This window comes from Haemaphysalis longicornis, unplaced genomic scaffold (assembly GCF_048455015.1).
Source record: "Haemaphysalis longicornis isolate Haplotype H1 unplaced genomic scaffold, Haemaphysalis longicornis Haplotype H1 scaffold_7, whole genome shotgun sequence".
Lineage (NCBI taxonomy): Eukaryota > Metazoa > Arthropoda > Arachnida > Ixodida > Ixodidae > Haemaphysalis > Haemaphysalis longicornis.
In genome coordinates, this window is record NW_027526422.1 from 125,079,051 (window position 1) to 125,102,857 (window position 23,807).

Below are 23,807 nucleotides of genomic sequence, written 5' to 3' on the forward strand. Positions count from 1 at the left end.
AGAACTGCTTTATGAAATCCGGCTTTTCAGCCAGCACTTACACATGCACTCGTACAAGTGCGATTTTATTTGCCCTCGTCCTTGACCGGTGATTGACATCCTCTTTATGCCTGACACTAAATTAACGATAACTGAGAACACGTTTCGTCATCGCACCTGTTAGTTAAGGTATTCCTCTCAGCCCTCATGCTCTTATTTCAAACCCATTTCATACTCGTCGAAAGTTTCCAGTCTACGAGGGGAGTTATAGCCGGCACTACATATTCCATCCAGCCACAGCGCTTCAAACTTTCTAGCGTTAACTCTGCCTTTGTTCAGTTCCACGGTGAAAACTTCAGCGCTCTCTATTTTAAGCTGTTATTGCCCTAAACCGCGAAACCTAAGCGGGTAACAGGTAAGACCATTTGAGCGTTTTTTCCGCGGTGGTGCTTTGCTTTCCGTTTGGTGACTTTTATGTTTAATTATTTCAGTACTCCAATGTTTGGGTACATTCAAAGCACCATACTTTTTCAACGCTCTCATGTAGCACTCGCGGAACTACTGCGCAACACGGCTCAGGAGCCCGGGAAATATATATTGCTAGGAAGGCATTAGTAACTTTTAATAACAGTATGGGCTAAGCGTATCTCTGTGGGTCTTGGTCATTTTTAAGCGACAAAAAAGCTCTCCACATTTCAGGTAAAACGAGCATGCTACGCTATGGAAGCTGTATTCATTCACCTAATAAACAGGACAACTTCCTTACTTGCCCAGAAATGCTCGAGCATTCATACACCTCTTTTCCCCCTTTCACTTTTTTCCGTCGCAAAATAATGCCCGTTTTAGTGTAACAAACCGATTATAAGTCTAATTTCCGCAATGTCATTTTTGTGCGCATACACGGCGTTACGCGGTTGACACTTCGGAACCTTTTTGAGTGAAGTTTATATTGTTGGGCTCCATGTACTTTTTAAAGTTTCTTCTGATTCATATGTCCTTGTAGTGCAAAGCAGTCTATACCGCAAGCAGTTGGCAAATGAGCGTCGCGGTGGGTGCGGTATGACCTTGCAGTCATCCCCTTAGTCGCACACCGGTCACAAGGGGATTCGACATCGAGCATGTATGTGTCATTGCTCGGAAATACACTTTAAATGCGGGAAAAGGCGCGGCAGGAGGGATAAGCGTTTATACTGAGATAAACGGAAGATGGTGAAGCCGTTCACTCGTGCGCGGGTCGTTTTAGTACAGGATCACCAGGGCACGTGCAGAAGTTTGCGACCAACAGATCAGGTGAAGCTGAACGTCGACTCGGTACCTTGCCTGTTCTTGGAAACTGGTTGGTAGAAGAGCAAATTTGGTGGGAGAGTGCTTCTACACAACGCGGACTATGAAGCAGATTGATTGATTGATTGATTGATTGATTGATTGATTGATTGATTGATTGATTGATTGGTTGATTGATTGATTGATTGATTGATTGATTGATTGATTGGTTGATTGATTGATTGATTGATTGATTGATTGATTGATTGATTGATTGATTGATTGATTGATTGATTGATTGATTGATTGATTGATTGATTGATTGATTGTAGCGTTTAACGCGCCGACGCAACGCAGGCGATGAGGTGCGCCGTAGTGGAGGGCTCCGGATTAATTTTGACCACCTGGGGATCTTTAATGTGCGTCGAAATCACGTACACACGAGCGTTTTTGCTTTTCGCCTCCATCAGAAAAGCGGCCGCCGCGACCGGGAGTCAGAACCGGCGTCCTCTTAAGCTCACCAGCGCAACAAATACGAAACAGGGACACGGGCAGAATTTGCATATTGTAGAGCCGGGACGCATACAATTCTTGGAGTCGAGTTATGTGGAAAACGGTATTCGTAGAGAGAAAAAGAGAAATGTGCCCATCACACAACGAACAGTTCGGCAGCTGGACATGAATGTTATGGCATTAGCAACATCACAAGGCCTGCACACAAGTATTCGTTAGACATTTTAATTATTGCTGCAACGTACTGTGGAACCCCAAGCATAAACGATTCTGTTGTACCTAAACTGGCATTACCGGTAATAACAAAAATATGGGATCCCTACCACGCGCCTGACTCTAATAAATAATTTTTGGTAATGGGATGGCAAACAAAGTTACAAGTACGACACGCTCGGCTTGCCTCAGGGACATGCAAAATGCCACTCAGTATCTTTTACAAGCTAAGAAGGGGAAGTCGCATTATGTTAGCAGATTCTGCGCGTTGTCGTTTATCAGGAAAATAGGCAGCATGACAGAGAGCACAAGTGCTGTAAAAATGTCACGGGGAATGCCAACTCAATTTGTTCCTCTACTTTTAAGATGTCTGGTGGACAGTCGTTTCGTAACCTTCGGACACCATGTTTTAACCATCAGAATGAGATTGCCTGCCCCAGAGCGTGACAGCCGAATTTTGCACATAACTCCAAAAAGGAGTATTGATTACCACAATGGCTTTCCTTGCGCAGTTTTCACAACCCACACATTGTGCTCTATATTAAATGCTTGGAACGATTTTCTCAGTTTCCTCTCTTAGCGGCAACCACAGGAACGGAAGCAGCCTATGCAGGATTAGTAAAATACCGAAAGACGAGTTCTGTAGATGCACCAACAGAAAAAAATGCATTTTTATAGTTTTTTAGATATTTTTCCGCGTACGTATTTTTTTTCGAGATGATAACATTGAAGATTGCAGCGTTTCGCCAACTAATTTTCTGCTTCCTGCCTACAGAATGGCCTCCTTCTCCAACACTGAAAACAGCGACGTCGAGACGAGGGATGCTCTTGCTACCCACTCAGTGAGATTCAGCACAGCGCAAGCCGTGGAGATATACGATGTTTCCTCTAAACCAACGTGGCCTTTTATCAATGCTGTATTCGACACATTTCGAATGACATTCGATGACACCGAGAAATCGGCAGCGCAGGATGGCCAGGAAATGCGGCGAGGCACTTTCCTGGACATCGGTTGTGGGCCTGGCAGGTAGGACGGAACAGCTAGCGCTGTTTTCGCCAGTTCTTTATTTTTCGTCCTGTGAAAGAAGAAACTACCCCGACAACACCTTACACATGTTTACCTAGGATTTTATTTTCGAAGATATGCGATTCGTAAGGTCACGATAACGAAGCCAGGTATTCTGTGATGCCTACATTCATATATTGTTTACACCAATGTTTCCAGCCAAGTAAATTTTGGCTCAGTGACAGTAAATAGAAATCATGATATTGAAAGGTAGGGCTCTGTCAAGGGGAAGCAGCACTACTAAGGGCTATTAATGTACCGAATAAAATTTTTCCGCCATTATAGCGAATGAGCCGGTAGACACTGCGTTCCACGGCAGGTGCCCACTAAGGACTTTATAGCACAAATTATTCTTGGTAATTAGGTGCTCAGCAGAATTTTAAGCTGTTACACATGCACATGCCATATTGCTGGTGCGGCGTAGAATTTGTTTTATAACCGACGTGCTGAGATATTCAGAATGCGCAACCGATACCACCAATACCCCGTATCGCTGTGCTTGTGGATAAAATGAAATGTCAAATAAGGACGGAGGGTATCAAAATCGCCACAACGGGCCCACGAGGCAGGCTTTAAGGACATTTTATCGAAAAGTGAGGTTAAACTGCAATTTCGGCAGGCATTTTTATAGTTTACACAAAACAATTAACGCCGTTCCACTTATAGTGAAACCTGTTGGAAGTGCAGAGCAGTGATTCCCCATTCTGGGCTGTAACCCCATTGTCCGCTCACTGCTACCACCCAATGCAATTCAAATTTCTTGCCTTCGCAGTGCTCGCGCGCCCCCTTCCTGAAACTGGCCAGCGGGAGTTCTGTTCTTTTCCTGCTTGCTTTTCCTTCTGCGCGTGCCGGTGCTGCACTGTAACTTTTTTTGCTTACTGTCGTAAAAACCAACCCAACGAGGGTTCCTAACTAAGTGAACGCGGACGCTGCCGGTTAATTACGTATATTTTGCCTGAAATGTACCTACAGTTTTTTTTTTGCAATAAGCAACGGGTAACTGTATGACAAGCCCCAGAGGTTCATCAGTTTCGAATGCTTATGACTATATAAACCCCTGAGCTTTCGAAGCCTCTGAGTTACGCCGCGAGGACAGCCACTACGAACGCCGTGTGACTCTAATTGGGTCCAGCAACCGATCGATGACGATAAGGCGAGCCCTTAAAGTGCTCTGCACTTAAACTCACATGGCGATTCTTATACTCCCTAATTGGAAATTTGTGCGCAGCGCGAACTACAGTCGTCTCGGTCACGCCGCATATCTGCTGCGTCTCTGGAAGTGTTCGCCTGATCAGCGAACGCTCGCTTGTGCGCGCTCATCTGCTATTATATCGGAGCACTTCGCTGCCGCCGAGCACTTTGTTGCACATTGTGCTTGAATTTCTTTCAGCATGCGGACTAATAGCCTTTCGGTGTGTGCCACATGAATTTCCCTTGATACGAAAGATATCCATGGTCTGTCCTTGCTCCTTGTTTTTACCTACACACACTTGATTTTATTGGACATATGTTGATTTTAGCTACACCCCAAATGAATAAAAAAACCTTCAACATATATTTTCGATTCATTCTGCGCCGAACGGGAACAAACTCAAAAATCAAATATTCAAAGCACGCTGAGAGAGTCTCAAGGGGGGCTCAGTACAAGTATTTTATGTGAAATTTGACGGTAAGAAATCACACCCGCCTATGCTGCATCATAAAGTTAACAACCTGATAACCTTGCCTAAATTTCTTGTAGTGAAAAGGTCACCCCTTCCAAACAGGCGCAACTTGGGGTGCAAGAAGGCCACTACACCTTTGTGCAAGCTATGGCTTCAGCCACAATCACTGGAAAGGGTGTACCAAATTTATTAGTTTGGCTGAAAAACATTTTCAAGCCGCCTTAAACGTCACTCATTACCTCTTTGACCAAACTGTAAAGGTTGGACTATTTGAGCAAACTCTTTGCTTCAACTCCGCCACCTTCGCGCTTATGTTATTGCCGAAAGTGAACTAGAAGGCACAGGACTTGTGCAAAAAACACTGCCTCTAGAGTAGCACCGAAGTGCGCTAATCCCAGAGCTAACGCACCACACCGTTTAACAAAACTTGCTGCTGAGGTAGTTGGTACGTACGTAAAGAAAGAAGAAAACGCCTGTATCTATCGTATCTTCTCTCCTACGTCCAGGTCTAGTTTGCGCCACGTTTTCTTCTTAATTAAGCACCGCACTGCCAAAACAAAGTAATAATTAGCTTGGTGCGTGGCACTGGGACAGAAGGATGTGACGGCACTGCCGTAAAACAGCTGCTCCCGGAAAACAGCTCTCACTGCGGAGAAACTTCCGTGTGAATTGCGACCAGCCTGTTTGTTGGAGCAATTCGCGCCGAATGGCGAAGAATCGAACGAAACAAAACGGGCGCTATAGATGCAGCAATATAGAAGTGTTTGATAATCGCCGGCTTCCACCTTGAAATCGCTGAAGTAGATGTAGCTGCCTAACGGATCTGTTCCAAACACGCTATTCCTACTAGCAAAACGTTCATCTTTTTTTTCGATTAATGAAGGCTTCTTCCATTCTAAGCGGCTGCAGGAGGCGAACATAGTGCAGCCGTAATTCAGCAATATCCCAGTTGCTTATCTTTATTGTCGAAAACATGGTGATAAAGAAAGGTAACTGAGCTTGTGGAGAACGCCGACCACGAACGAAGGTACATTAACTCATAAGTAGCTTCGTGGGGCATAACTTCGAGAAAAAGTGCACCTATTTACCTTTCTAAAGCTTCTCCGCTGTCTCTAGTTGAGGATTTGCGTGCTGCTGGCTGCTGGTATGAACTTTTAACGCTGTGGTGTTCCGCGTCTTTTCCACCTTCTTGGGATAACCTGAACGGTTTAGTACTCGGCGCCAGAAACTGTACACTCATTTAGCTGACCTTCGGCTTTGCAGCGTAACCTCCCATCTTTGCTGATGGGGTTGATAGCGCCGTTCTATGAAGAAAAGCTACCAACTAACAGGTATAGCGTGGCGATGAAATCGCCCAACTTAAAATGAGCTGAAAGTTTACGGGGCACAGTAGGATAACAAGAAACAACAATGAAACCTTGTACATGGTCGCTTCCCTTACACTCAGTGTTGGCAAACCAGCTCGTAGTTTACAATGGACGGAAACACGGTGACGTCGATTCCGCTTGACATTGTTCGACGATGAAGGGTTGGTCCCCGCATATTGGGCGAAGTACGAATTAATGACCCATAATGGGTAGCTCGTGTGCATGGTGCTTAGCCCAAATGAATGTGCTTAAAACTATCAAAGGCGGATAGGCAAACATGTTAGTTTTGCTGAAGCATGTTTACTGTGTAAACAAAGAAAACAAGCAGTTTTTAACACAGAAACTTAACACCTGCGCTAACGTGAAGTCCGTCAACTCCTTCTCTCTAAACAAACGCAAACAATGAGTGTTACTTGATTGAAGGCATGTTTTCATTTTTTCGCGCAATGCTCTCCAGCGATTCCTGATTGCTTAAATTCTTAGTGAGGACTCCAGGTGAAATGGCTGATTTTCGCAAAAGGTGCTTGATGCCTGTGGCATGTACCACACCTGTCTCCGACACCACCTCTTTCAGCGACGCTAAGGCGGGTGTGTAACGCCAGTCTCCTGCAGTGATTGCTGGGATCCAGCCCCAAGCATCCGCAGTAATAGCTGAGGAAGGTTCAGAATCACGCCATTCGCAAAATATTTCAGTCATCTTCGTAGCAGTGAGCAGTGAGAAAAAATACGGAAGGGTCTTTTATCTGAAGATTTGAGCAATCTCGAATAAGGAGTACTGAAGCATTTGTATTACTTAAAAAGTAGGAATACTTGGTGTGTATCATAGTATATTGCGTTAAAAACGTTTCACCATTCTATGATACGTTGTACTTTCAATGTCCCAGCTACACACTGCAACACCTCCTTCCACGCCTGCCGCCTTGGTGCACCAAAGTCGTGGCTGTCGACAACTCCGAGGCCATGCTTGATTTTGCTCGAGAGAATAATGCTGACCCCAAGATTGAGTACCGAACCCTCGACCTGTCCAAGGACGGCGATGTGCTGCGTTTCTCGGTCGAGCACGGGCCTTTCCAGAGGGTGTACTCCTTCATCACACTGCACTGGCTGGCAGATCAGCTCCAGGCACTCAAGAACATCGAGACCCTCATGGCGCCTAGAGCAGAATGCTTTCTTGTCTTCTCCTACACTATGTCCGTATTTGACCTCTTTGAAACAATGATAAGGTCATCAAGATGGGAGAAATATTCTGACGTAAGTTGCTCACTTGCTCTGACATTTACTACATTCCCTCCACTTGATGTTACAACGTTCAAGATGGCTTCACTTCAAGACAGTTACATTGAACCCGTTCTCGCAGAAAATCCACCTCTGAATCGGCAACGCAATGCCGTCTTAATTGCCCCTAGCGGAAGGGTGATACAACATTCGGAGTGTTTACAAATTGCAGTTAGCATGCGTTCTTGTTAACGGGGAAATGACATTCGGTTTGGTGTAATCGAAGCTTTACCCGGGCAAACAAGCGTGGTTTTTTGTCACCAATTTCTTTTAATGCTCCGCTTTAAATGGTTTCTCAACTTGTTGAAAGAAAAATACTGCTGCTTAAGCACCAATATCTGGTGGTTATCGCTAAACGTGTGACTGCTGATGGTGTACTGTAATTTGTAACGTTCAAGAGATCACGGTTATGGCGCTTTAGTTTTGTAGGGCGACTGTTGGACAGCATGAGGCGCTGATGTCTTGCGGGACCGTGCTAAGCTCGCCGAAGCCCATTTAGTAGTATCTCCGGACCTAACGATAATTGTGTTTGGTGAACGACCACAGATTGTGAATTACCCAAAAAAGATCAGAAGGTCGTCAAGGTCGTCCGCACCGTTCGTAGCGGACCAACATGATATACCTGCTTTGGTATACCAGTTTTCAAACACGTTGAAGAACTGTTTTTGGCATCACATATGTTTCAAGGAAGATCATTAATTTTAAATTGTGGAGAGAACCATAATTACCAACTTGAAAAAAGTTGGCGACAATGATTCGACCAACATAACGCCATAAAACTCGCACCATGTCCTGTAGCTAACCTACACGTCATGGTGGAACACAATTTAATATACACGTATAAAGACGTGGGTTCAGACGTCTGTATACATACAACTGTTTTCATAAAAGTCTCTTTAGGAAAGCGGGAAGTATTGCCGAATATATCTGCTTCGTATGTGAACGGAATGTATCTGGCCTTCACCCATTCACGAGACCGTCTTCTGCGCAACCTAACTCGATTACTTATTATTAAGAAATGAAGGCAGAACATGACCAGCCATTTCCACTTTCTACATCCAAAAAACTCACCGGACTTGCATATGGGTCTGTATGTGTGGGTGCACGTTTCAGCCTAAGTGTCAGAAATAAAATTCCTGAGAAGCCAGCTCTCAAATTTAGAGCAATATATAACAGTTTCGAAAGCACAATCTATAGCCACCAGTCTTTAGGTGTCTGCAGCCTCATCATACTCATGCGCCGTTTTGTTTTCGCAGGTCAGCCCCCTTCTCATATATCACAATTAATCGTACTGCACTGTTTCGGTAGTCTTAGCCCAAAGTTGTTGAAATTCAATCACTGACGCTATCTCTGGGCTGATCCGACTTCTTCAGACCCACAACATTGCACAATTTCCGCATGTGGTTCTTATGTAGTGCGCCTAACCGGAAATGGTCGCTATAGACAAGTGTATAGCGAACGTCAGAGATTTTGTGGGCTGCGAAGACGCACAAAAAATACAGAAGGGTAATAACCACTTTTCGCACATTTTTCTTCATCTAACAACGTTGTTTTTTCTATTCATTAGATAAAATCTTTAAATGCCGACCTCTTGCGAACCTGTTTTAGGTACCAAAGCAAAAATGTGTTTTTGGAGGCCCGTTCAACTTTACTCGATTTGGTTTTAATGGTTCCGTGTGTCTTGCGGAGGCTCCTCCTTTGTCTTCATTATCTTCATGTCAGAACCTTCAAACTCAAGCACACGCGTAATTGCAAGCTTCTCCGCCCAACCCCGACACGAGAACGCCCCCCGCCACGCGTGGTAGTTGAGGTCATCTTTTTCCATACCGCACACTCCGATCCGAGGCTCCCGAACCTGCGCTGTATCGAACACTGTCATCATGTTTCCCTATTCCACAGGCGGGCTCGGGATGCGAGGCCCATCACCACAAAACGAATATAGTGGGTTCCAGCATCGTAAGCTCATGTATAAAGGTATAATATTTCGACCTTACTTTTTCCTACCAACGAGCCCAGAAACCGGTCCGCTATACCTTCTGGCCAGAAACTAAATGAGCTGCACATGCGGTTATATTCTCCCATCATAGCTGAATAGCTAAAGACAAGAGGAGCCGAGAGAGTATCTTTTGGTTTACATACCTTTCTCGAGCAACGCGTGTATGTTTCCCCCGTAGCTTTGGAGTGATCAGCACACCCTCTTTTCAGGGGTCGTCTTGTTCGTACCACCGTAGCTTTGTGGCTTGTTTTCACTTAGCAATGTGTCGGGGGCGAACATGGTTTTATCTGACAGCTTGCGTGTTTATTCGCTGGATTGCTCCGCACAAAGTTTCATTTCCGTGTTTCCGGAAAGGCTTGCTAGGATACGTCAACTACCATTTTCAGTCACAGCGCTACATTGTAAGTTCGGCCTAACGTTCACAACTCTCGTCGGTGTCACCATTGTTATAGAGACCCTGCAACACTGTCGATAAGCGCTTCCACGTTTTCCTTCACGTCTGGAACCACAACGAAAGCTATAGTTATCGCCAGCACGGAACGGAACTGCGTGATTTGCTCGTCGCACAAGATACGCCTTCCATTGCTGCTTTGTTTGCTGTTTTTTTAAGTTGCTCTCGAAAAGCGTTCATTGCTGCAACTGAAGGAAAAAAAATTACCGCGCCTTCCCGCGAGGGGAACACGAGTAAATGCAGAGCATTGGGGCCTCAGTACTGATTGAAGGCAGTGTTGCTTCCATCGCTTCTTCCGTGATGCTGGAGTAGCAGACACGAGTAAACGTGGGCACGAGCGTCAACCAAGGAAGGAAGGAGCAACGCAGTGACTGAAGCACGAGCGACCGCTAGCCGCTATATTTGCAGCGCGCGCAGTAGAGGGAGAGCACTACGGGGGGGAGAGCGCGCATGCGCAAGCAGCGCGCGCCCTTCCCCGGCCCACCGCGCTGCTATCAGGCACCTATTACGCCGAGACCGCGACGGAGCGAACGGGCTGACTACAACGCATGCGCGCGCCAGCTGCTGTTGAGAGAGAGGAGGGAAGGAGAGGCGCACCTGCTGCGGACGCGGAACTGTTGACACCGTCCGACGCAGGAACAGGCGAGGCGGCTAAGAAATGCTCTGCATTTAAAACGGCCAACAGCCACTACATGACCTTAGTGGCGTGATTCGAGCCGTCGAGAAACGTCAAGACCAGGAAAGCCAGAAATATCTTTTGAGTGAGTTTACAAGTTATCTGATTTGCACAGAGCAGTAATTGTCGGCTGAGGCACTTTGTGACCCCCTAATATAAGTACTGGGTGTGTTCGGTGACTACGTTCCGCAAGCATTGGAGATTTAAAAAAAAGCAGAAAAACATATTGCAGGTTTCCTTCAACAGGAACAAGCATGAGACAACCCTTCTCTTTATTCCGTGGACAGCATGTCATTCTCCCTTTGAGATATGTGGTAATTTCAATATGGGGAGCATGGCGTTGATGAGTAAACTTTGACATCATCATTTTTTTGCAGATAGCAAGGAACAATGCCGAAAGGACACTCGGGCAGGACACCTCGCACCCCTGTCCTGTTCCACCGGCTAATATGCGTGTTGCCCCTAAACAGCGACTTGCCGGAATGTCCGCATACCAAAGTTAATAAGCAGTGATCTGATAGGTCTGCCTTCTACTGGTTTTGTATAGAATTGGGATGTGACAGATAAACGATAGTTTGCTTAGCTGGACGGAAACATGACCGGAGATAAATGTGAAAGGTCTTTTTTTTTTACTTTTCATTTTCATATACACCCTACAAACAAAAAACAAGCATGATTTACCAGCGCAAATTAAACGGGACGAGAGAGGAGTACACAACACGAGCGCTACTAACAACTGCGCAGGCTCAACTGTTTATATGTTTACCTTCGTTTCAATAAACCTTCATTTGTCAGTAGCGCTCGTGTTGTGTACTCCTCTCTCGTCCCGTTTAATTTGCGCTGGTAAATCATGAATGTATACCAACTAGCCCAGTTCTCGACCTTGTTGAAAAAACAAGCACCTTTTTTGCATTCTAACTGCCTAACGGCCCTACAATGTCATCTAATTCTTCTCAACAGCTTCTCCAACGTTGTATTCCACCAACAAATGGCATGCACGAGACGGGTGCTCTTCGGTCGTACCTTGCCAAACTTGTTTCTGGCACAAACTTGATCCCGCTGTCCTGTGAAGTAGTCCGATCACCAATGACCATTGGCTGCACCAAAGAATCCGCTGTCGGTACGTCTGAAGCCCATTACTCCCATTTTACGGTATTATTTTATTGCATTAATAAATCTTTCTTATTTCTAAAGGGGGAATGCTTAGATTGCAAAAGAGAAAAGTGCAAATTGCGTTTTTTGTGGACTACCCGCTCAGGCCAAAGTGCGGGATGTCTTATATTAGCACAAAAACGACCTAATTACCGGATTTTACACATCTAGTTGTTATAGAAGAAGGAATGAATGTAATGGATTGAATGAAATGAAAAAAGAACAGAACAAAAATTGTAAAAAATACATCTGTGAATTACGAATGTCAATATATACAGTCAATCCCGTATATTACAAAGTCCAAAAAGATCGACATAGAGTTAGATATATCGATAATTAGAAATATAAAATAATAACGTCTGAAGCTTATCCAAAAACTCCGCACTTCACTCGAAACTTTCCGAGGTCGCAACATGCGCTAGCTTTCTCATTTGTTCCTCGAAGCCCGTAAAATACGAAACACACCACCACGACCACCCTACGTTATCTCGCATAAAAAATGGCCTTGAGCTCCTCTTGTTTTACCTTCTGAGTCCCCAAACTGCCTTTAAGATTAGTAAAGTTGTTCACGTGACAAGGCCCGGCGCCGTTGGCTCCGCCGCCACGACCATGAACTGCGTTGAATGCTGACGCAAGCTCAGCTGCTATGCGCGGTTAAAAGGGTCGACAGGGTCGCTTATAGGGTATGGTTCTTCAGCAACGGTTATCCCCGGTGTAATCGGCGAATTGTTGCAATCCGCCAAAGTCTGAATGTCGCCAATACTTAGGCACTTATTGTTAATGCGGCATCGGGAATTTCCCGCGGGAATGCTGACAGCTGCCTAAATCACCCTCTAGGTACTCACCGCCTTCATCTATTGTTTCCGAACACCTCTCCTCTGGAGCCGCAACGAAGCCGCTTTGCGGAACCAGGTGCAGGAACACGCACTGACACGATCTAGAGCGGCCGAGTTGCACTGCCATCGCCTTATGTAGGCTTGCTGCGGAGTATTGTGCTCTTACGTGCTGCGAGGAATTTCCAAGGTCTCTGCAACGGACGACTTTATTTCACTGGCCCCCACAGGTGCAATGATGTCCGCCTTCGCCTTTAAATCCAAATACTGCTGTTTTTGGGACCCCATGGCTCGGAAGATGCGCCGCGGCGAACAATAAAAACTCGTACTACGCGACTCCGGTCTCCATGCCAGCAGAGCCGCCTCTGGGTCACAACGCCCCATGACAAAACGCCCTATGTGCTCATTGTTACCACGCTATCCCCATGCTAGCGCGTCCAGCAGGTCGAACACGTGTTGAACGCCACCCACCCTACGCGAGTCGTGAGAACTGATCATCGTCAACTACCGCCCTGCCAGGAGAAGCGCACTTGAAGGGGAACTTACGAGGCGGGGTTCGATATATGGAATGTGATGGTGGCGGACGAGTTTGATACATGCATACAAAGGGGCTACACTTTTGCATAGGATTGCCAATGGGATCTTTACACTGTTTGATATACGCAATAATTCGATGAATCCGGGTAAGATACATACGGTATCGACTGTATATGCAATATACATGCCCTTAGAACGACGACAAAAATAAAGAGCAGTGCAAAAAAACGACAGAAATACAAAAAAAAATTTGAAAAAGCTCAAACGATGCAGTACGCCTTCCTCAGCACGACAATCTTTAATAAGCTAAGTGAAAGCTGTAATCACTACAACAGTCTACTCTAAATTGTCGCCAAAAGAAGCAAAAGAATAGTTCTGAACAATGAATCAGTGAAACTTACTCATCTACTCATAGCCATATCTCGCCATCAATTTCCCTAAATATGACCAGTGGCGTACGAAAAAGCAACTAACGATTACTCTACTCCCTAATGCGAAATTTGTGCGCAGCGCGAACTGCAATATTCTCGGTCGCGGCGAATGGCTGGTGCTTCTCAGGAAGTGATCGCGTGATCGGCGAACACATAGCGGCGCGCGCTACTTTGCTGTTATCTCGAATCATGTCGCCACCACAAAGTATATTGTCGCAAATCGTGTTTGAACCTCCCGCGAAAATATCACGTGGTTCGGAAGAGGCACTAACGAAGCGGGAGCACTGGCGTAAGTGTGAGGGTGAGGGTGCTCCTTGGCGGCGAGGCATGGCAAAAGTGTGAGATGGAGGCCGTCAGACATACGGAGCCGTGGTGACGCGCTGGGAAATGACGCTTTAGGAGCGCGTTCAGCTCTTCCCCTCTGGGGTACGCTGCGAACAACAGCGTTACTTGGATTGGATTTGATTGAATTGGCTGCACTGGCCGAGGTCGACCAGTTTCGCGTAGCTCCTGGAGAGCCGTGCTGCGCAAGCGCGAGGATTGGATTGGGTTGCACAGGATTGGATTGGATTAGATTGGCTTGGCTTGGATTGGATTAGTTTTGGATTGGATTGGATTGGATTTGTATTGAATTTGGTTTGGATGATAAGCATCAGTAACCAAGATAATCAGCTAATCCTAGACAACCAAGAAAGCTAAGAATAACCAGCCGAACCTCAGCTCACGCTACGTGTATCCTTGCATAGCCGCTTGGCTTTCGAAGCCTCTGGGTTACGCCGCGGCGAAGGGAACGTGACAGGCTACACTGTAACGCCGTGGCGATATGCTTGGTTCCAGCGAGCGAGCTAGGACGACAAGGCGAGCGCCTAAAGTGCTCTGCACTTATAATAAGACGTGGGTGGCAGGAAGCACACGATGCCAAAGGGGTGCCGCCGCGTTATCAAACGCCCTAAACGAAAGGCTGCGCGTAATAGATAGGGTTCTCTGCATCACGCGAAAGCTTCACATGGCACAATAAAGGGCGGAGTCCTTAAAAGATGCGGAGAAAAGGTCGCCAACATTACATATTTCCTTTGTAATGACATCGGTTAGCTTTAAACCACAATGGGCTATAAGGTGCCGGTTAGTGGAGGGCTGCAAAAATGTTTCGACTGCCTGGTGACCTTTTACTTGCGCCAAAGTTGTGCCCCCCTGAGAATCGTTTTATGCTGCTCCTAAAAACGGGACACCTTCCAAAGTGTTTTGAAAATATTTCCGTATCCCCAGTGTTAACGACATAAAACTTTCTCCCTTATACTGCAGTTTTTGTCAACACACTCGGCTGACCCTGCGACAAAGGCCACGAAGAGCATTCCTGATTTTTCTCCGTGATGTGATTGTGACAAAATTCTGGGAGCGTTCTACCTTACGTGAACTCCATTAAATGGGGGGGGGGCGTTCCTGCGTCTTTTATCGTTTGTGTTGTTTTGGGTAGTATTTTTGTGTTCGGGTGTTTCACCTAAGTTCTCTGCTTTATTGCCATTCAAAGTAGCAAGCCCAGCCGAGGGCTGGGCTCACGTTTCTGCATTTTCAAGCTTTCTCTTTCTATCTATCTTAACCAGGTTACAGTAAAACCTGGTTACTTCGAACTGCACGGGGAAGGCGTTTCAGTTCGAAAAAAATCAAAGTTCCCAAAACTGACAGCAAGGACGAACAGCTTTGCGCTGCTTCGGGGCAGGCTCCTAATTGCAGTCAGCCTTTAGTCCTTGAAGGCGAAAATTACTATTTTTTCTCTAATGACGGAGTGCAGCGGAATTCTTTTTCTACGCCTATTTTCCAACTAGAAAAAGAGACGTGCGGCATTCCAGCTGTAATGACTTCGGAGCGGATGGCCGCACTGGCGCATTGTCTTTTTTCTCGTGGTTACTGGTAAGGACAGATACTGCGGCTGTGACATGAGAAGTAGGCTATCGGTCAGTACACCACTCACAACTGCACTCACAGGCACAATGATGCCGTTCGAAAGCCATACGTCTGCCAAAACGCTCGAAGTTGTTTTAAACAATTTTAACCCCTCTCTGCTCTTATCTTCTTTCCGGAGGGGACGCAACTTGGTGTGTAGTCAGCGGTTTTGTTCCTCTGGCCATGTGCAAGTCGGCGAGACACGGGTGCCGTAGGCCGTGGTTGGAATTATCCGCAGTGAAAGCAGCTCTGGTTTGAACTGACGGACTTTTTGTGCAGATATACTTCTCTAAAGCTTGGCACTCCCTAACTATTCAATTCGAAGCATCCATAAATTTGAGTTATTGAAGTTCGAAATAACCAGACTTTATTGTACTTTATTTAAAGGAAGTCTAGCTGCACATGTGCGCTAAATAAAATGTAGGGAATGCCTTATTACAAACGTGTCATTAGTGGGTATTTTCTATTTTTCTTTTGCTTAGTTCACACTACATCAGTTCTATCGGTCCGCTCTTTGGGCTCCTACGCAGGCTCTCGTGACGGCATATCATACGCAGCATCTCGAAACTCACGGTGCGCTAGCCGATTTGTTTTGGTACTGGGCGAAAATTATGCCATTGGCGTGCACTCCTGGATTCACTCAACCTGGTATTACAACGGCGGTATCGGAAGCCACGTGTCGAAGTCGTATGAAAAACCGCCGTAAAATACCGCAGTTCAAAAGGATTGGGGATGGACGTCATGTATCACAAGTGTGAAAAAAACTCATTATTGCTCCTTTTTAACATTCTCACAACGACTCGTGTACAGGGCACGCGAGATTGCCTAAATCCAGAGGTTTAATGAAACGGTGTTGATTTTGCTTTGGTTAACCAGTTGCATGCAATACAGTGGTGGTAAAAGTGAAGCGCGATGATTGATTTACGCAACCTCTACTGAAAAAGTATGGCCAAACAGGGTTTGTGAGCGAACGGAAGCTTTGATGTAATGTTCGCGCCCCACAAAATAACTAAACAATTCTCACCAGCGCTCATGATCGGTTTAAAACTGCGTGGAAAGACATCGATCCTGTGAAGAAGAGGCACCAGAATGAGAACCAACCACGTCATTTCTCGAACGTTTAAACGTTTAACAGGCTAAGAAGGTTGTGTATAGGGTGTTTACTATGAATAAGTGGTTTTATTTCTCTAGGCCAAAATGGTTAAGATTATCGTTTTCCAAGAAGCTTTGCCCTCAACGAAAAACAAATGTGATTATAAATTATTGCATAGCTTGCGTATTTCACTTTGCAACCATTCATTTCTTTCAGATATTTTCCTCCTGCTGAATCCTGTGTACCCCCTGTTGAACGACGACGAAAAGGCTGAACTCCGCGAGTTCACGGAGGGCTTTATAAAAAGCGTGAAGGAAGGCCCTTCTTGGGATGTTAAAAAAAGGGAACAGTCCCTGCTCGTTATTCACGCCTACAAGCCAGAAGTATAGCCACCGTTTCACTCACGCTGTGGTAACCAAGGAACGTCCTACTTCAAATGAATAAAGCTGCGTGCATATAAAAATGAACTGGTTTACATGCAGTGACTGCATGAACGTAAATGTGAACATGTATTACTGGAATTAACATCTTACTGTCCTTACTGTTCTTCTAGATAACACGCGTAAAGTCTATTCTAAAGATGGCGCGAATGCCAAGCTGGAAACATTATACATTGATTTTATTTGGTCACTACAGCAGACAAAGGCTTTGTATGCAACATCTTTACGCCCGGCGCGTATGCTATCTCCTCCTTCGGCTAACAAGTCTAGCATGGGCATGCCATAGTACCTAAATTGGTAACTATTGGCAGCCCACAATTTCACCACACAGCGAGCGAGGCCTGAGATGGTTCTGATTACGCCAATAACCATCGGCAGTTGTTCCCCGGTATATGTTGGGTCGTTGGAAGAATAGGCAGGGGCAGCCTAATATTCGGTTCATTATTGTCCGTACACAAGCTACCAATGGTACTGCCGGCCTACTTGCGGCGGAACCTCTTAGAGTGAACGTCGTGAAGAGTGTATCTGCCGCGCGAGGTATGTGAAGGATGTTTTGGTTTATTAAATATAGAAACATGCACGTGAACTGCAAACGCAAAGATCAAGAAGTTTTCTTCATGTTAGCACCATCAGTCATCATCATCACCAGCCTATCTACGCCCACTGCAGGGCAAAGGCCTCTCCCATTATTCTCCAATTACCTCGGTCCTGTTCCAACTGTGACCAATTTATCCCCGCAAACTTCTTAATCTCATCTGCCCATCTAACTTTCTGCCGCCCCCTGCAACGCTTGCCTTCTCTAGGGATCCACTCTCATCCTATCAGTGAGAGTGGATCCCTATCACCATCAGTGGAGCACCATCAGTAACTCCCTCAAAAACGACACAAACAATCTTATCAGATCTAAGGTTTCGGCTGAAAGAGCGCCAATACGTAAACATGATCTGTAAAACGATGTCACAGCTCCCATATTCAAGATGAGCTACTTCTAGTTTAACCAAGCAGGATTGCACAACCATATGTGGAAATAAAATAACTAAGCTATGATGTACCACGAAGACGTCAAATGATTTAGATGTGACGCTTTTGAACAGTTGGTCGGCACCAGCCATAGAATATTACCCAAGGGCAGTGCACGATCCTTCTAAAATTTATTTTTGAGTACTCCGTAGTGGCATGCGCTCCTGTTTGAGGGCGAATCATTTTGCGCGGCTTGAAATTAGGTATGCAGAAATCACATTGTGCGTGTCTGCGTACTATTATGCCAATGTTTGCGCTGAAAGTGATGGATCGGCGAATTTATTCTTATATTTCTTGGCGCATGCACATGCAGCATCTGCAGCGACACGATACAGAAGCATACATTCTCGTTTTTCATGTGCTGTTCAATACCACACTGCCCTACGTGTAACCCTCTGGGTGTGTATGACTTCCAAGTTTAGCAGCAAATAATTTCACGGGACACTCATAAAAACACTTCTTTTCTGCAAACAATTATTTGTAACATTTTTTTCTATTTTGTTTCTTTTGACGTAAATTGCTGCAGGGGCCTATTCTTCTACACTTTGTACGCGTCTCTTTTTCCTTCGGAGGACATCCTCTTTCATGTGCGCAATTTGTGCTGCATGCAAGGACCTCCAAATACTCTGCGCATGACATCGCTTTCAACCGGGAAGAAACGCCGAGAAGGCTTCTCTGGGTCTGCCTATATCTGCCAAGATCTCCTTGCACGATAATCCTGGCCTAGGATCAACTTTATCAGCGGCACGTTACGCAAGAACACCAGTGTTAACATTTTCTGATGACACTGGACTCAACAAAACATTAAAAATTCTTGGTCATTTCTTGGTCTTGGTCATTTCTTGGTCTTGGTCATTTCAGTGTTTTGCCGGGTTGTGCTTGTGCGTGTGCGTGCCGTGTGTATTTCTGCTTTTGTATTTATGTGGGTGTGTAAGCAAATCGTTCACGTCGCTTTCCTCCACATGTAGCAAGTCTGGCGGCTGGTATGACTGACCGCACCAGTTAAAAAATGGGCTTCCTCCACCTCCTTTCGTCGCTTTTGTTTATTTCTCTTAGGACGCGAATTCGTTGAAGGAAACTGGAACACGCCGCAGCTTTCATAAACTCAAGGTTCTGTGCAGCTGGGGACACTTGATCTACTCACGTGCCGTCAATTTCAGGAACCACGCTGCAAGCATATTACACAACTTTGCATTTCAAATTCTTACTTCTCGTTATGTTCGGACGAACAATCACAGCTCGGGACAACGCACTCAGGGAGGCTGGTATCCGATGCGATGACCTGAGTGACTACAACCGCTGGGTGCAACGGGACAGGTACTGCGGGTGGCTAGTGAACTTTCAGGACGTATCTGGACTGCATGCCTTCCTGTAGACTCGACCGCTCTTATCGGTTTCTAACTCTGTGATTTTTGTACCCCTTCTCTCTGTCTCGTTCCTCGTATTGTCTATTTCTCTTGCTTTTCTACTTTCTTCTTAGTTCTAATATCCAAACCTCCTTCCTTATGTCACTTGCAAAAACATGGACCGCAAAAAAGTGAATTTTTTGAAGCGGCCAATCGCAGCCCAATAGTTCCCGATTCCCGGCTGATTTCTTAGGTGCGCATGAGCAACAGCCCAGGTTGAACAGCAATACCCAAAAACCGAAGTGTCTGTTATTTTATGCAGAAATGCATTAGAGCCGGGGGTTGTCTTGCGTACATTGGCCGGCGTCCGCAGCGCGTCTGATGATGATTGTGGCATGATGCCCCTAGGGATTGGCCAACCAAACAATCCATCACGAGATAGCTTCGCGTTCAACCACCATCGTCATCTTCCCGTAGGGGAACCGCTGAAGAAGTAGAAGGAGAAGAAGACAAAGCTGCGAAGAGGAGGGCTGCGTGAGTTTTGGCTACCGTTATCCTCCTCGGCCGGCGCATCTTCCCGATCTGAACCCGGTCGAAGAGCGGCTCATCGCGCCTCGACTCCCCTTCATGAGCATCAGGCGGCTGAGTCGAGGCAACGGGCAGTTTGGAATCAAGGGACAGGCGGTGAACGTGCCCATCGACGTATCGAAGGTTGTGCGGTGCCTTCCTCGCATGGTACCCGAGGACGTTGCGTTCGACGTTCACATCAAGCGGAGGCTGATGAGTCCGGCAACGTACAAGCGCGGGTTGGTGAAGCGCGGCAACATCCTGGCTTGGCTCAAGCACCTGGAACACACCCCGCTGTATCGCGCCATCAACGTTCGGGTCGATTGGAGTCGGCTCGATCACTTCGATGACGGCGGCGAACGAGAGGAACCGCAGGAAGACGATGTCGATGATGCTGACGGTGAGTTCGAAACGATTCCCGACGACTTTGACGTGAACGATCCTCTGCAGTTGGCGGTTGCGCTCAACGCGGTCTCGAAGACGCTTCTCTATAACGAAGCGGAAATGATGGGTGTGGGACAAGAAAAAAAAAAGATAACGCTCACACTCTCGCCTCTCTCTTCGCCATTAATCGCATCACACTTATCGGTGCACCCAATGCATTCCTCACAATCCCCCTCGGGGAGGTGCGGGGGAATTTTTTTAAAGTGTTCATGTTGAGTGAGCAGGAATGAAAGGTGACCTGGAAATTAAGAACATTGTTAAGAACATCGCTAAACCTCCTTGTTGTGGCACAGCGGCGGCCATACCACTACATGCTGTAACAGCCAGTTACAAAACAGAGGACTCGGGTTGCGTTACACCGGTAGTGCGAGAAAATTGTTTCGGTTCTGCAGATGACGAAGCACAACCGAAGTAATCCGCGAGCTATCTTCGCCAGAAAAACAACGTTGTCCAGTAAGAAAAATAAAACAGCTCGCATCGGAGGCAAGGTGTGGCCTGCACTATCGCTCAGCACGCCGCAGACTTCCATGTCTTTAAATCACGAGAAGTATGGTGCTCTCAAATTTTTTGTATCACCCTTCACAATCAAACTGAGAGAAAAATATTATTACTGAAACTCTTCCATAGCTTGGCGACATGGAATAAGAACTAGCTGCTGGCAGAATTTGTGTGAACTTTGCTTTTCAGCTTTTCACTGATACTCTTCCGTGATAAATAAATCAGGAAGGTGGGCGAGTCGGTTGCCAACTGTAGAATTCTATGTACTAGTGAACGAAAACATAGAAAATGTCTTTTCTACGCACGTACACTGAAAGATATTCTAGATTGAAAGATGTTCATGAAAAATGAAAACAACCAAAACAATACCACAAACATAACAGTCGCACCTATCACAAAACTTCAGCATAGTGCCGGTGTACATAACACGACGTAAAGTAATGACACCTGTGTACGGCAGTCACCCGCTGTCTATGCCCAACCAGTATCACATCTCGAAAAAAAAAAGATTTTTTGCGGACGGTGCCAAGGAAAGTACAATAAAGCACCTTTCCCCTTCCCTGTTTATTCTGAAGGGCAAGACGATTTCTCTGTCGATTTTCGAGAAAGATCTCTGCGCGATGCATGCCTGCGAGAAATGTGGAGTGCATCCAACGCAGCTACTGCAATGTTCAGGAAGTTGGCCATCCTCCATCAGTGTGTTCACAGCCGCGTGATGTTCACTCAGCTGCCTTTCATTGAGGCACCTACCTGTGTGCCGAACGCTGCACGTTTTGCTCCAAAGGGAGATCCTGAGACCACACCGGTCGTACAATCCACAAACCTCCTTGTATGTTTTATAATGCAGCTGGCCTTGGTTCAAGGGCCATTCAACTCACGTGCAGTCGTTGAAAGTCTCTCAGGTACTGAGAACCCCACCGGCGCACAGTAATTCCCACCAGCCTTTTTCAGACGGTGAGATATATGGCTCACGTGCGGCACAGCCACCACGGGTACTTCTCGCCTTTGGCATCCCGAACACGGCAAGTGCCCACGAGTTCCATCATTTACAAGGCTTTCCAGGAAATAGGCCACCATTTCTTGTAGAAAGCCTATTGTTTGCAGCCTCTACACGTGCTCAAGCTAGCTATCCGGCATTTTATGGGGCAGGACTAGGCAAGCGCCACCCTGATGGCATACTTCGCTATGCCTCACTTTAAAAGCTTGAACTGGGCCGACTGGTAGGGTAGAATTATCTTTTACTTCGAGGCGCATACAAACTACAAGGCTGATCACCACTCAGGTGCAGGCGCAGGCCGAAAAGCTGCAGAACACCCATCCTATAAAGCCCGCGCATGAACCTGAGACCGTCTCTAAACTCAATAAAAATGCGAAGCACATGGGCAATGATGTCATCTCTGTCACTGGGAATAACTTGATCCAAGACAACAAGGAAATTATCCACATATCTGCAGATCTTTACAGCCGAGCTTTCCTCAAGGCAACAGCAAATCTGCTGGTCACACTTGGCCAAGAACAAGTCACTCAGGACTGGGGCGTACAATGTCCTATGGAACACCATCTTCTTGCACCACCAGTCTGTCCTGAAACCTGACCAAAGTAGATGACAGACAGCAGTCTTACAATGTGATAAAGCTACTCGCGGACATACCGGCCGAATGTTGGAACGACACAACACCACTCGCAGCTATGCCTTCCTAAACAGCAGCCAGCATACAATTTCTGGAATGTAGGAAAACATATATGCCGCGACAATAGAAACGGCAAAAACACCATCCGCTGTCGCTTCGTCCTCCCAGACAAAAACTAATAACTATTTCCGAATTACGGATCAAAAACGGGTCCCCAAGCCTTAAGTCATTCAACTGCTTTTGTAAATACCTGGGCAGCGCACCTTGCCAATAGGCTTACTCCGTCACAGTCGCACAAAAACTTGCTCATTCTTTGTAGGACTGATGTTGTGAAACGTTTCCAGCGCATATGGTTTTGCAACTGCAATCACCACCTTTCTTGAATTGGGTACATTCTGGTCATCACAAAGGCTCCTGTCTTAACATTTCCGGTACTGGGTCGCGTGATCACAAAATTCTTTTTAACGCATTCTCCTCAGTTACCATGAAACAAGTCGGTTTCCCTGACAACACCCCCCCCCCCCCCACTTGTCAGACACGGCAAACTGTTCCTCACGCAAGACTCTTTTGGTGTTTTTCGAACCACCACTACATCGCTGCGCTCTCCTACTGTACCCCTTCCACAATACACATTTCGTTGTTGTCCTGACCAGCACAGGACGTAGCTTTTGTGGCCAAAGTGGCAGGATGCCTGCCATGCTCACAAGAGCATTTTGCACTACATTGCAACACTGATTCTGCCTTGCCCATCCTAGTGGCATCCGAAAGGCTGTTTACCTCCTGTGGCTGAACCTTTTTCTATAACTAAGTTCACTTCCAGGAACATAGTGTCGCAAGGCACTGAGACCACATAATACGCTTCACGGCTTCAGCTTCGTTAATCTAACGATGATAGTTTCTAGGGCTGTCTTTAGGACGACCCGAATGACGAGCTAGCAGTACTCTCAGACAGTCGTTTAGGTGACGAATCGGTCTCAGCAGTTCAGAATGACCCATCATCATGATTCTTCCTGCTCTCGCCAATGCTCTCATCCAATCTCAGGTCTCAGCCTTTGCGGTAAATGGCGCATCTTTGTTCTATGCAACTGAGTATTCTAAATTTGAGAAGCGATCCTGATTTACCCATAGGACAAATCCCGTCTGCTATGCTGTGAATACTTCAAGTGCAACAAATTTTTCGGAACCACCTGCAGATGCCAGAAATATGCTGGGAGGCGGATGAGTAATAAACGCTTAGAATAAGAAGAAAAGAGCAGGGGATGCTTGTTTGTTTTCCATGGTGGGTAGCATCCCTAATCCGGGATTCGATGGCCAGCTGTAGCCCGAACAGCTTTAATTACCAGACCGCGCTTGTATTCATGGCCTCGCTGTCAAAAGGCCCTCCACTTGCTGCGTCGGTGTCAGGACCTCT

The 23,807-nt window shown here is 46.2% G+C and overlaps 1 protein-coding gene across 1 annotated transcript; it reads left to right on the forward strand.

The window, feature by feature from the left end:
* Positions 1-257: 257 nt before the first annotated feature.
* On the forward strand, positions 258-16,929 carry LOC144145043 (uncharacterized). The gene is made up of 5 exons (XM_077676541.1): positions 258-394; positions 2,744-2,995; positions 6,950-7,316; positions 11,424-11,583; positions 16,667-16,929. The coding sequence occupies exons 2-5, from the start codon at positions 2,745-2,747 to the stop codon at positions 16,837-16,839; spliced, it is 951 nt and encodes a 316-aa protein (XP_077532667.1). The 5' UTR covers positions 258-394; position 2,744; the 3' UTR covers positions 16,840-16,929.
* The last annotated feature ends 6,878 nt before the right edge of the window (positions 16,930-23,807 follow it).